At 41.0% G+C, this 14,288-nt stretch overlaps 1 protein-coding gene across 1 annotated transcript; it reads left to right on the top strand.

The window, feature by feature from the left end:
* The first annotated feature begins 10,986 nt into the window (after nt 1-10,986).
* On the top strand, nt 10,987-13,729 carry LOC109432334 (proprotein convertase subtilisin/kexin type 5-like). The gene is given in 7 exon segments (XM_019708674.3): nt 10,987-11,141; nt 11,206-11,811; nt 11,877-12,002; nt 12,215-13,087; nt 13,147-13,256; nt 13,258-13,408; nt 13,465-13,729. Coding segments are annotated over 7 exon segments (2,133 nt in total). The 5' UTR covers nt 10,987-11,077; the 3' UTR covers nt 13,668-13,729.
* The last annotated feature ends 559 nt before the right edge of the window (nt 13,730-14,288 follow it).

The following is a 14,288-nucleotide window of genomic DNA, read 5'->3' as shown; positions in this document are numbered from 1 at the left end:
ATAAGAGCCTGTGCCAACCCGTGGGTGGCCTCCCTGCTTGCATAGATAACCACCGGGATCCTTGGCCGAATGCTGCAATGGCAGTGAGATACAGCGGCTCTAAGGACGACCCTTATTGCAGTGATGGATTCATTCTTAATTAAAGAGACCGAGAATACCGAGGGTGAGGCGATCAACCCGTTCGCGAGAGGCGGACTGGTTAGATCACCAACGCAAGCGGCGATGGTAGAATCCTCTCAAGTGTCGAAGTATGGAACACCGAGGACCGGGTCAGCGACCGAGGATACGCAGATGAGTGGAACGGAACTCATGCTTGCGCTGATGCGTAACAGGGCTTCCGAAGTTGCTGGTGGTCGCCAAACAGCTCGACGAGCCAAGAAAGAATATGATCTCTTGGTCGAGCGACGAGGTAAAGCGACTGACGTGGATAGGCAAACGGACCGCCCCTCTACAGAGAGCGTGACAAGGGTGGGGCTGCAGATAAAGCGAATATCTCGGCCCAAGCCAAAAGGCCGAGATCCGTCGACGAGGCGCGGGCGGTGAGTGGTAAACGCCCGCGCAGTGCGAGCAACCCCAAACCGGTCGCGAAACGAGCTAGGAGTAAAGAACCGAACCCCCGAGACGAAGTCGTTAAAAGTAGCGGTGACCAACTGTTCCAAGGGAAAGAGAACCCTTGAATTACGGATGGAAAGAAGAAGAGGAAAGAGAAGTTCTTTAGTAAAACCAAGGCGAAGCCTGCTCCTAAACGCAGGGAGGAGGGGAGACGCACAGGTCTTCAAAACAGAGGGAAATAGCTACGCAGACGTGCTGTGGGCTATGCGTGACGAGAATCTTCTCTCGGAGCTAGGCGAGGATGTCAAAAGCATCCGGTGCACTAGAACAGGGGAGATGGTGTTGGTGCTCAAGAAGGATGCCATCAATAAGGGCTCTTCTTATACGGCACTAGCACAAGAAGTGCTGTTTGAGAAGGTACAGGCGAGGGCTCTGACATAAGAAACTGGATGAGATCGCCACCGCGGAGGAGCTCTCTGCCGTCCTTAAGCAGCAGAGTATGGTAGATGCGCCGAGCACATCGATCCACATCCGTAGGGGCCCAGCAGGCACGCAGATCGCTACGATCAAGCTTCCAATTGGGGAGGCGAAAAAAGCGGCTGCAAAGGGCATGATCGAAGTCGGCTCGTATGAGTGTCCACTTAGCATCTGCGAGCCGCCGGAAGTGTGCTTCAGGTGATTCGAGCGAGGCCACAAGTCGTGGGCATGCAAAGGCCCCGACAGGAGTGAACTCTGCAGAATATGCGGAGTAGAAGAGCACTTCGCCAGGGAGTAGGGACAACAAAGTATCTGGTTTGCACGGTGAACAAAGGCCACGTGACGGGTGGGCTTAAGTGTCCAAGTATGAGAGGACAGGACTGCCGAAAATGACGCAGGTCACACAGTTGAACTTAAATCACTGTGAAGCCGCGCAGCAGTTGTTGTGGCAATCCGCCTCGGAGTCGAGTATAGACATCGCACTACATTTCGCATCCCCCCCAATAGCAGGAACTGGGTAGCGGATAACACTATCTGTACGACCGTTCCAGGAGATAATCTCCACGACGTGTGAGGGCTTCGCCATTGCGAAGTCGACGGGGTCTACTACTGCAGCTGCTATGTCCCCCAGGTGGCCAATAGATCAGTTCTCGTCCATGCTAGACTCACTGATAAGCGCACTACTAGAATTGAGTCCCTTGGTCATCGGTTAGGACTTTAACGCAGGGGCGGTCGAGCGCGGCAGTCTTTCTACGAATGAGAGAGGTTGGGCTCTACTCGAGGCTATGGTGGGATTGAACGTCGAGGTTGCGCATGTAGGCAGCACAAGTACCTATAGCAGGAACGGTGCGGAGTCCATCATTGATGTGACAGCCTGTCTAGCGACGGTCTAGTTAGCACCCTGAGAAGAGCGTGCGACGTGGCAATGCCGAGACGATCCATACCCAGGAATGGACGAGGACCAGTATACTGGTGGTGCCAGGCAATCGCGGAGCTCCGCGCATCTTGCCACAGGGCAAGGAGAAGGATGCAAAGAGCTCGGACCGATGAATTGAGAATGGAGCGAGAGGAGGCATACAGGGCGGCAAAATTGGCACTGAACAAAGAGATTAAGGCGTGTAAGCGGGCGTGCTTCGTTGATCTCTGTCAGACGGCCAACACAACCCCCTGGGGAGATGCCTACTAGGTAATCATGTGCAAATCGAAAGATACATCTGCACCACCGGAACGCTCTCCCGTGATGCTGCAGAGGATTGTGGAAACGTTGTTCCCGCACCACGAGGTAAGATCATGACCACCGACGCTGCAAGACCATCTCGATCCGAGCGAGGTTCCTCCAGCGACAAATGCCGAGCTGGCCGCAATTGCGAAATCATTCTGTCAAGGTTATTGGTCTACACCGAGAGGGCGGACAACGCGGGGCTATCAGACAGCCAGTTTGGCTTTCGAAAGGGCAGATCGACAGTGGATGCCATTAGGTCAGTGACTGGAATGGCCAAAGTTGCACTGCAGAAAAAGAGGAGAGGCATACGGTACTGCGCGATCGTCACACTAGACATTAGAAACGCCTTTAATAGTGTTAGCTGGGTCGCCATAGAGAGCGCCATATCTCGCTTAGGAGTCCCGGCTAGCCTAAGGTGAATTCTGGAAAGCTACTTACAGAACAGGGTGCTGATTTATGACACCGAGGAGGGCCAAAAACAGTACAATATCACCGCGGGGGTACCACAAGGATCAATCTTGGGCCCGGTACTGTGGAACGCGGCATACGACGGCGTATTGAGGCTAGCACTACCACCGGGAGTAAAGTTGGTTGGCGTTGCTGACGACATTACCCTTGTGGTATACGGTGAGTCGATTGAAGAAGTCGAATTGACGGCAGCGCATGCGAGACATAGTGGAAGCTGGATGAGGTCCAGGCAACAGACACTCGCACATCACAAAACGGAGGTGGTGATGTGAACAACCGTAAGTCTGCACAACAGGCAGTAGTCACCACGGGCGGGTGTTCGATAGAGTCGAGTCGCTCACTGAAGCTTCTTGGAGTCATGGTCGACGACAAGTTGAACTTAAGAAGTCATGTCGAGTATGCCTGTAAGAGGGCGAGCGTAGCGGCTACGGCATTATCTAGGATAATGTCAAACAATTCGGCAGTTGTCTCGAGTAATCGAAAGCTGCTCGCGTTAGTAGCAGTGTTCATACTACGGTATGGCGCCGCTGCATGGTTGAATGCGCTCAAAGTGAAGCGAAATGTAGAGAGACTAGAAAGCGATGCTGGGTCATTAGGCCGAAGGCCATTAGGCCGAAGGTCATTAGGCCGAATGGTCATTAGGCCGAATGGTCATTAGGCCGAATGGTCATTAGGCCGAATGGTCATCGGGACGAATTGAAAGCTAGCCGTTGTTTTTACCTTTTCCAACAATTTTTGAGAAAAACTAGTTTAACAATGAAACTAGAAAGAATAGCCTATGTTTTAAAGAAGGAAAAAATTATGAATTGAATATCAGCAGTTTCAGCGCCAAAAACTATTTTAGCAATGATACTAGAAAGAACAGCCTATATTTAAAAGAAGGAAAAAATCATGGGTAAAATATCAGTAGATTCAGCATCAATAAAGTATCTTCGTGCCTGTCACACGATACACACATGCAAAATGGTCATTTGTGGAGCAGACCTGGTGTGATGGTTAGAACACTTGACTATCACGCCGAGGACCTGGGATCGAATCCCACTCCCGACAAACTCACAAAATGTGAGTTCTTCCTTCGGAAGGGAAGTACAGCGTGGGTCCCGAGATGAACTAGCCTAGGGCTAAAAATCTCGTTAATACAGATAAAAAAAATGGCCATTTGCAGAGGAAGCTCTCAGTTAATAACTGTGGAAGTGTTCATAGAACACTAAGCTGAGAAGCAGGCTTTGTCTCAGTGGGGTCGTAACGGCAAGAACCATTCGGCCTGATGACCATTCGGCCTAATGACCATTCGGCCTAATGACCATTCGGCCTAATGACCTTCGGCCGAATGGCCTTCGGCCTAATGACCTTCGGCCGAATGGCCTGACACCGTGCTAGCGGGTATGATGCCGATAGCACTAGTGCTGGCCGAGGGTGTTGAGTGCTACGAAGAAAGAGGTACAAGAGGTGCGCGACGAAACGCGAGAATTTCGTCCATGATGAAATGGCAGAGAGTCTGGGACTCTTCGACCAAGGGTAGGTGGATATACAGGCCCATACCGAGCGAGTCCCGGTGGACGTGTAGGCCTCATGGCGAAGTGTTCGCCCATTCCTGTCGGGCCATGGGTACTTTAGGTGGTACTTGCACAGGCTCGGGCATGCAGATTCGCCCTCATGTCCGGAGTGTGCAAATAGAGCGGAGATGGCGGAACACGTGCTCTTCGAATGCCCGCGCTTCGCGGAGCAGAGATCGAGCTTGTGGGAGGTATGCGGTAGCGATACAACTCCCGATGACATAGTAGAGAGGATGTTTACGGGGGTGGACGAGTGGAACGCCGTGTCAGCCACGGTATCCAACAGTTAGTCGAGTTTGCAGTTTGTCGAGGACAGCTATATGTGATAGCTGACGTTTGACAGTGACAGTGCGCAAGTACGGTCCCCCCCGCCCCCTCTGCCAAGTCATCATTAACGGGTGTAACGTGGAGGCAAGGAAAGTTAGTGGCAGAATGAGGTTTTTCTAAGGTATTGCCAACCAACAGATTTCCTAATTCTATAAAAAAAAAGAAGAAAAAGGAAAGGGGGACCACTCTTATTTCACAATGATGATAAAAAAGGTCGAACGTCTACACAGTATAAAATACCTGTCTTAATTTAATGATTGTGAAACATAATCCTAAATATTATAACTGAATTTCTCTTCTCCACATGGCTCTTATAAACTTGAACAGTTTGTTAAGGCGATATCTTTGTATCTCTTCTCTAATTGCATAACCGGACTAAGGACCAGATGAATATATTAACAGAAAACATATCAAATAAGTTATACTACAGTACCATCTTGTGAGACAATGTCAAACTAGAGATCATTTGAATAGAAGATTCATCCGTATGAACTACACCGAAGACACAACGTGAAACTTCAAAATATAAACTTAATATTTTCTTCTTCTTGGCATAACATTCACACTAGGACAAAGCCTGAATCCCATCCTAATATTCTATGAGCACTTCTACAGTTAATAACTGAGAGTTGTCTCTGCCAATGACCATTTTGTATGAGTATATCGTGTGTGTACGGATGTTTTCCCAAATCTATAAACAAACCAGTTTTTGGTGTGGTTAGCTATAAGCTGCAATTTAAGTTTTATTATTAACATTTTCCAAATTCTCTATTTTTCCACTTACAGTTTTTGGTGAACACCTTTTCAATTGGATCACGAATCTACACTTTGGGCCACTGTGTATTTGCCTTCTGCATGAAATTATTATGTAATTAGTGTTTCTGTATATTAATTTTGTCGTACGCACAGTGGTTGCTCAATTAGCTTTATAAGATTAGATGTAGGTAGATTGCACGTTGTGGCACGTAAGCCTAGATTAAGGATGGTTTTTATAAGTATTTTTAACAAACATGTTAGATATTTGCATATTTACCCTGGCTCTATCTCCACTACAAGTCAGTTGGCAACCTATTAACTCTAACGATAAGCTATAGTTTAGGCTCAAATTCACTTCTGAACTTTACTTTTAACTAGATTTAAGCACAGAATTATATATTTAGTAGGAATTCAATTATATTTTAGGGAAAATTAATTTCGTCAACTCTATTGGCTTTACAGCATGACTTTCGGTTTTCTATCTTTTGTTCGAGGTATCCTATCGTTTGTAGTTGTCTGGTCGCACTAGTCGACAAAATTGAAACTTTTTTCACGCACTTTGACCATTTGTTCAATTCTAATGGAATTTTGCCCGTTGATTTCGAATCTGACTTCAGAATTCCTGTTTTTGAGAAAAATAGGATTTTATTCACAAAATTTAATATGTCATAGAAAATAAAATATTGGTATTAAAAATTTTAAATTTTTCATCTGCTAATTTTAACTAATATTTATATTCAATAGATTTTGATCCACTGATTCTTAATCTGATCTAAGAATTTCAGTAACACGTAAAATTTTAGAGAAAATACGGTTTTATTCACAAAATTTTATATTTTCTATTTTCAATGAACTATTGTCTTTATAATTTTATTTTTTTATCTGCTTATCTTAAGCAATATTAATATTTATTAGATTTACACATACTGACTCGGAATATGACCTAATAATTTCAGTAACACGTATTTTTTTTGAGAAAAATAGGGTTTTATTCACAAAATTTCATATTTTCATACAAAACAAAATCTTGTTTTTATAATTTTGAATTTTTCATCTGCTCATCATAACCAATAGTTATACTCAATAAATGTGGATCCACTGATTCAGAATCTAACCTAAGAATTTCAATAACACGTAAAATTTTAAGAAAATAAGGATTTATTCACCATATTTCATATTTTCATGGAAAATAAAATATTGTCTTTATAATTAGATTTTATTTCATCTGCTGATCATAATCAATTTTTATTTTCAATAGATTTTGATCCACTGATTCAGAATCTGAACAAAGAATTTCAGTAACTCGTGCATTTTTTGAGAAAATAGAGTTTTATTCACAAAATTGCATATTTTCATAGAAAATAAACTATTGTCTTTATAATTTTCATTTTTTTACCTGCTCATCTTAAGCAATATTATTTTTATTAGATTTTTATATACTGACTTAGAATCTTACCTAAGACTTTCTTTAACACGTAAACTTGTTGAGAAAAATAGGGTTTTATTCACAAAAGTTCATATTTTCATAGAAAATAAACTATTGTCATTACAATTTTTTTTATCTGCCAATCATAACCAATATTTATATTCAACTGATTTTGATCCACTGATTCAAAATCTAACTGGAGAATTTCAGTAACACGTAGCTTTTTTGAGAAACATGGTTTTTTTCACAGAATTTCATATTTTAATAGAAAATAAATAATTTTCTTTATTATTTTATTTTTTTTCATCCGCTTTTCTTAACCAATATTTATATTTATTAGATTTTTATATACTGACTCGGAATTCGACCGAAGAATTTCTGTAACACGTAAAGTTTTTGAGAAAAATAGGGTTTATTCAAAAAATTTCATAATTTTGAATTTTGCATCTGCTCATCATAACCAATAGTTATATTCAATAGATTTTGATCCACTGATTCAGAATCTGACCTAAGAAGTAACAAGTGAATTTTTTGAGAAAATAGGGTTTTTGCATCATATTTCATATTTTCATGGAAAATAAAATATTGTCTTTATAATTTTATGTTATTTTATCTGCTGATCATAAACAATATTTATTTTCAATAGATTTTGTTCCACTGATTCAGAATCTGAACAAAGAATTTCAGTAACACGTGATTTCTTGAGAAAACAGGGTTTTATTCACCATATTTCAAAAAACTATTGTCATCATAATTTTATTTATTGTATCTGTCAATCATAACCAATATTTTTATTCAGTTGATTTTGATCCACTGATTCAAAATCTAACCTAAGAATTTCAGTAACTCGTGAAATTTTTGAGAAAAATGTAGTTTTTTCACAAAATTCCATATTTTTAAAGAAAGTAAACTATTGTCATTATAGTTTTATTTTTTTAATCTGCTCTTCTTAAACAATATTTATATTTATTAGATTTTCATATACCGACTCGAAATCTGACCTAAGAATTTCTGTAACACGTAATTTTTTTTTGAGAAAATAGGGTTTTATTCATAACATTTCATATTTTCATACAAAACAAAATCTTAACATTTCATATTTTCATACAAACAAATCTTTTGAATTTTTCATCTGCTCATCGTAACCAATAGTTTGATCCACTGATATAGAATCTGACCTAAGAATTTCAGTAACACGTAAAATTTTTCAGAAAATATGGTTTTATTCATCATATTTCATATTTTCCATGGAAAATAAAATATTGCCTTTTTAATTTTATTTCATTTTATCTGCTGATCGTAACCAATATTTATTGTCAATATATTGTATTCCTCTGATACAGAATCTGAACAAAGAATTTCAGTAACACGTGACATTTTTGAAAAAAGGAGTTTTATTCATGAAATTCATATATTCGTAGGAAATAAACTATTGTCTTTATAATTTTAACTTTTTTATCTGCTCATCTTAATCAATATTTATATTTAATAGATTGTCATCCACCGATTCGGAAACTAACCTTAGAACTTTTGTAACACGTGAAATTTTGTGAAATAAAACAATGATTTCAAAATTTGAAATTTTTAATCTGCTCATCATAACTAATATCTATATTCAAAAGATTTTGATCCACCGAAGTGGATCAGTGCACTGATTCAAAATCTGACCTAAGAATTTCCGTAACACGTACAGGTTTTGAGAACAATGGGGTTTTATTTACAAAATATCATATTTATAAAGAAAATAAGATATGGTCTCCTTAATTTTATTTTTTTTTATCTACTCATCTTAACCAATATTTATACTTAATAGATTTTGGTCCACTAATTCGGAAACTAACCTGAATTTTTTGTAACACGTAAAGTTTTTGAGAAAAATAGGGTTTTATTCACAAAATTTAGTACTTTCATAGAAAAAATATTACTTTTGTTTTAATTGGCTTCTTTAGCGATGTTGAGATTATTCCATATTCTGAATCTGCATGTCAAACTGAGCCGAAATCCAAATTTTCATGAATTTTGGTGCCCGGGAACCTATTTAAAAATCAGTTTGAAGTTTGTATGGGAGCGATTTGTCGAATCACCCCTCGTCGCATTTTGTACTGGGCGGAGCTGTCAAGCAGTTACCCAGCTGTCAAAAGGTGATTTAAAAAAATCTCTTTGTAATTGATTTTAGGTATCAAAATGAAGTTCTAAAAATCTGAAAAAAACCATAGTGCCTCAGAAAAAGCTGCTCTTTCGCATAAAATCAAAAAATCAATACATTATTCTAAATTTAAAAACCCAATTTATGATCCTCTCATCAGAACAAGTTTTTGTGTGTAATAAATTTCAATCTGCTTATTAGAAATCTAACCTCAGAACTTCTGTACCACGTTCAGTTTTTTGTATGAGAACCCACTTAAAGACAATATTTTATTTTCAATGACCATATGTGATATTGTAAATATAATTCTATTTTTCTCAAAATCTGTACGTGCTACAGAAATCATACGGTATGATAAGAGTTCAGCGAATTGTCCTTATGTATTTGCACAGTCAGATTTTTTTCACGCCGGGGATACGTACCGCACTAATTCGTGAACTCAGTCCAAAAACTGTACGTGTTACACAAAATCTTAGGTCAGATTCCGAATCAGTGGATCAAAATCGTTTGAATATAAATATTGGTTATGGTTAGTAAATAAAAAAATGATATTAACAACACAGTATTTTATTTTAATGAAAATATAAAATTTTGCAGATTAAACCCCATTTTTCTCAAAAATTGAACGTGTTACAAAAATTCTTAGGTTAGTTTCCGAATCAGTAAATAAAAATGTAATATAAATATTGTTTAAGATTAGCAGATAAAAATTGTAAAGACAATAGTTTATTTTCTATGAAATTTTAAAAATAAAATTCCATTCTTCTCAAAAATTGTACGTGTTACACAAATTCTTAAGTCACATCTGAATCAGTTATTTAAAATTATACAGACAAGATTTTATTTTCTATGAAAATATGAAATTTTGTGAATAAAACCCTATTTTTCTTAGAAAGTTTACGTGTTACACAAATTCTCATGTCAGATTCCGAATCAGTGACTCAAAAACCATTAAATATAAATATTGTTCATGATGAGCAGATAATAATAAAAATTAGAAAGACAATATTTCATATTTTATGAAAATATGAAAATTTGTGAATTATACCCAATTTTTCTCAAAAAAATTACGAGTGATTACTGATTCTAAATAAGTGGATCAAAATCTATCGAATATAAATATTGGTTGAGATGAGCAGATAAAAAAAATGATAAGATAAAGACAATAGTTTATTTTTTATGAAAATATTAAATTTTGTAAAAAAAAAAACTATTTTTCTCAAAAACTGTACGTGTTACAGCAATTTCGAAGTCAGATTCGGAATCAGCGGGCCAAAATCCATCAGAAATGGAACAAGTGGTCAAAGTGCGTGATCCACTGTCGACCAGTGTCATCCGTTGGTCATTTTATTCTTCGCGTGGTAGTGTGCGGCTATCGGTGGCGAGGTTCGCTGATGGACCACGAGTAATTGCCTCATCGGCCACAATGCCACCGTGGAGGGGATCCGCATCGTAACAGTGTGGCAGGCACGAAGATACTCTCTGCTTAAGACGTCATTGCGAAAAGTTTGTGGAAAGACCTGGAATCGAACCCATCATCCTCAGTATGGTCATGCTCAATGCAGCTGTGGCTGTAGGGGCTTCAAAATTTAAGCTATGGTTAATCATGAAAACGAATTTATTTTAAATTTGAAATTGGACTCATCAATCGCGGCCATATATAATCTTTACTGCAACGTTTGCACTGTCTTTGCAGCCAAATCTAAATTTAATTTTTTACTATATATGAAGTATGGATCTGCTGAACAATTAATTTTTAAGTACATAATGCATTTCAAACATACTGTTTGATACATTGGACGCTGGGTAGATATGGGTTTAGTTCTGAATTTAAGGATTGTGCCCTATTCCAGTGGAAACGTAGAGTTGAAAATAGAATATAACTCTGAAATGTGTAACGACGTTCATTGCTTACACCCGCAGTTAAATATACATCGGTAGTTCTCACCAAACTTCAAAAAGCTTCAACAAGGCTTGAACGTTGAACGTGATTCGTTTGCACTACCCTTTGTCCAGCTGTTTGCAGAAGCTTAATTCCACTGATAAAATCTAAAGCCACTATCAATACGAGCGATAGATTACTTTCTTCCTCACTTTTACTGCTCAGTCCTAGCAGTTATCCGCTCAATATCAGCTCGGTAATCACGATGGCCACTTTCCTTGGTTTGATGGTTTGTGGTATCCTACTATTCAAATTAGCATCCCCAATTGGTTAGAAATCTGATCATCTAAGACTTTTAAAAACTGAGTACTTTTTCACATTCGACTTTCGCAGGAGCCACCATCTGCACGTCATGTTCCTCGGCGGACGATCCGAAATGCTCGGCAGCGAACTTCACCGGACCGACCAAGGAATGCTACAACGTGAACCCATGTGCCGTGGCCATCATCACCGGAACGGGTCATACATTTCGAGGTTGCTCTACGGATCCGGAGTGCTACAGCAATGATTTGTGCGAGACCTGCGATGGCGACGGTTGCAATTCTGGAGCGTATCCACCGGATCGAAGGAGTTGCCTTAGGTGTTCGAATGGCGAGGGTGCAGCAAGCTGCGAAGTGGTGACGAGCGATCGGGATCAGTTGAGTGCTGCTTGCGTGCTGCACTTCCAGGATGAAGCTTGCGTTACTGTCTTCCAAGATTTTAAACCTTTGCTGAGGGGCTGTCTAGGCGACATGGACGTGGGTGTGAAGACGCTTTGCGAGAGTGGTTCTGCCGATTGTGTGGTTTGTCGGGAGAATGACTGTAACGCAGTGAATGTTAGACTGGACGAGCAATGTCTTCAGTGTGATTCGCAAGATCGGGGATGTAACGATGCTAGTCATAGCGCAAGTGCCTGTGAGAAGGCCTCCGGTGGGAAGTGTTACTCAAGGCTTCTTGGTGGTTAGTAGGTCTTTCGAATGTCTGGTGTTTATTAGTTATTCTTGGAAATTTTCTATTTGAAACAGATGGAACTGTTAAACGAGGCTGCTTCCATGAGTTATCTACGCAGGAGTCTACGTCGTGTAATTCAGCCAGTTGTATCGTCTGTTCCGGATCAGCCTGTAACAAGAACATCTTTGTGGCAAGAAACGGTGGAGTAACTCACGTAGCACATCTTTACAAACTGCTGGTCGTGCTTTCATTCCTTTCGATTGTAGTACCAAACAAACAGTAGTAAACTGATAAATTGAAGTGGACGATAAACAGTTTGTTTTGAATGAATTCCAAACCTAGTTTTCCGTGTTGCCAATCGTTAGTCTCGCTAAAGTAATTCCCTTTGTTTCACTTCCCTTTACACTCACAGATTTCCGCTGTAAGAGTTGTCATTCGGCGAACACCGCAGCCTGCGTGCGAGATCCATACACGGTCCTCGACAAGGAATGCCCGCTGAACGATACGGCTTGTGCAACGGTCGTGATATCGGCCACCGGTCACCTCTACCGAGGCTGTTCAATGGACGAGGAATGTGTTGCCGAAGGAGATGCCTGCATCACGTGTGACGAGTACAGAAACTGTAACTTCTACCGCTACCCGACGGATCGGCTGGATTGTTACGTATGTGAGACTTCTGCCAATCCGAACTGTGCTACGCTTCCGTACAACAGGCAGTTCGAGAAGGAGTGTTTACGACAAGTAGCGGGCGATGATTGCGTGACAATATTCGATGAATTTCGTGTAGTTCGTCGTGAATGTAGATCCGGTTTGGCGGATTTGGATTTGCGGAAATGTAATACAGAAGGTGGACGGGAATGTGTAGCATGTAGTGGAATAGGTTGCAATAAGATTACCGTTCGCCAGGACGATAACTGCTTGCAGTGTTCCTCGGAGGATGGTTTGAACTGCGCAAGTGGTCGCCGAGCTTCGACAATTTGTAAGCGGTCTTCCGATGGTGTTTGTTACAATCGCCTGGATCAAAATGGAACTCTTCATCGCGGATGTTTATCCGACTTGAACGAGGAAGATCAACGAACTTGTCTGACCTCTAATGATCATCAATGCGAAACTTGCTCCGGTCCAGGGTGTAACAACAACATTTTTCCTTCTGACGCATTGCAATGTGTTCAGTGTGACAGTTTGGAGAACGTGGACTGTGTTCAAAATCAATCTTCAACCACGTTTGTGAATCCTTGCCGGAGATACGTCAACGGCGACACATGTTACACACGACTTCGTACCGGTTGGTGCCGCTATTAGATTAGTTGTGAAACATATTGTACAAACATCCCGCATTTTTAGATGGTTCCATAGAACGTGGATGCCAATCGTCACTCGCTGCAACCTGTAATGCTCTGACGAACGTCTCTTGTACGACTTGTGAGGGACCCGCCTGCAATACCGAAGTCTACGGTCTACCCCTGGGGGAGACGATCCTGCTTCCAGTGTGATGGGCTGAACGATTTAACCTGTGGCTTGGAGCAGACGAGGCAGGAGGATGCCAAGGTTTGCTTACAGTTCCAGCCGGAGGACCGATGCTATACAATACTTCAAAATGGGAAAGGTATTGGTTTATTGTGTGCGTTTCGAAAAACCATTAACCCATTGGGATCATTTCAGTGAAGCGTGGATGCGCATCGGAATTTGATACTGAAGTATGCTATGGTCTGGATAACACTCAATGTCGGACCTGCACTAGGGATAACTGCAACAATCTCTCTGAAGTTGGATTGCGGTCAGCAGGCTGGGTGGCTCAAAGAAGCACATTAATAATATGGATCGGCATGTTATGCTATTTTACGTGCATACGCAGAATTTCCTGAAAATCAATATTTTATTTCATGTCTCTTATAAATTGTACCATTAATTAAAGAGCTTTCCCCCATTCCTAGTCGTGCACTCGAATCAGCAACAACGTTTTATTGTTGCATCGCGGTTTTCGGTTTTTTCCACAAAGTGGTTTTTCCGCTCGTCGCGAGTGTCCCCCAGTGTACCACGGGAAGTAGTTGACCGCCAGCCTAGTCTGACGTGTCAACTATTCATCAGTTTAGGACCACATAAAATCTACTCCGAACGCCACCGGAGTAGATTTTTATGAACTCCGCCGAAGCCCAGTTAAGCCAACCGGCATCAGCATCACCGTCATTGTCGTCGACGACACAAAGGCCCGGTCGTTAGTTTGCCCCACCATCCACACATCATCGCCTGCGCGCGATACAAACTCAGTTCAACCGAACTGAAGCAAAGCATCCAGCCGGGTATTGTTTGGTTCGCGCAGTGGACCAGTGGACGCTATCAACGAGCCTCGAATCAGTAGTCTAAGCCGGCGCGTCGTCACCAGCAAGCTACCTACATATAGGTATATAAAGGCTGTGCAAAGTAAGTGGCGTATTTGGGTTCATTTTTTTGCCGCTCTTTTGTTCCCCAGTCCACCGTCTAGCTCG

This window comes from Aedes albopictus, chromosome 3 (assembly GCF_035046485.1).
Source record: "Aedes albopictus strain Foshan chromosome 3, AalbF5, whole genome shotgun sequence".
NCBI classification, from domain to species: Eukaryota; Metazoa; Arthropoda; class Insecta; order Diptera; family Culicidae; genus Aedes; species Aedes albopictus.
This window is presented reverse-complemented; position numbering and strand designations above follow the sequence as displayed.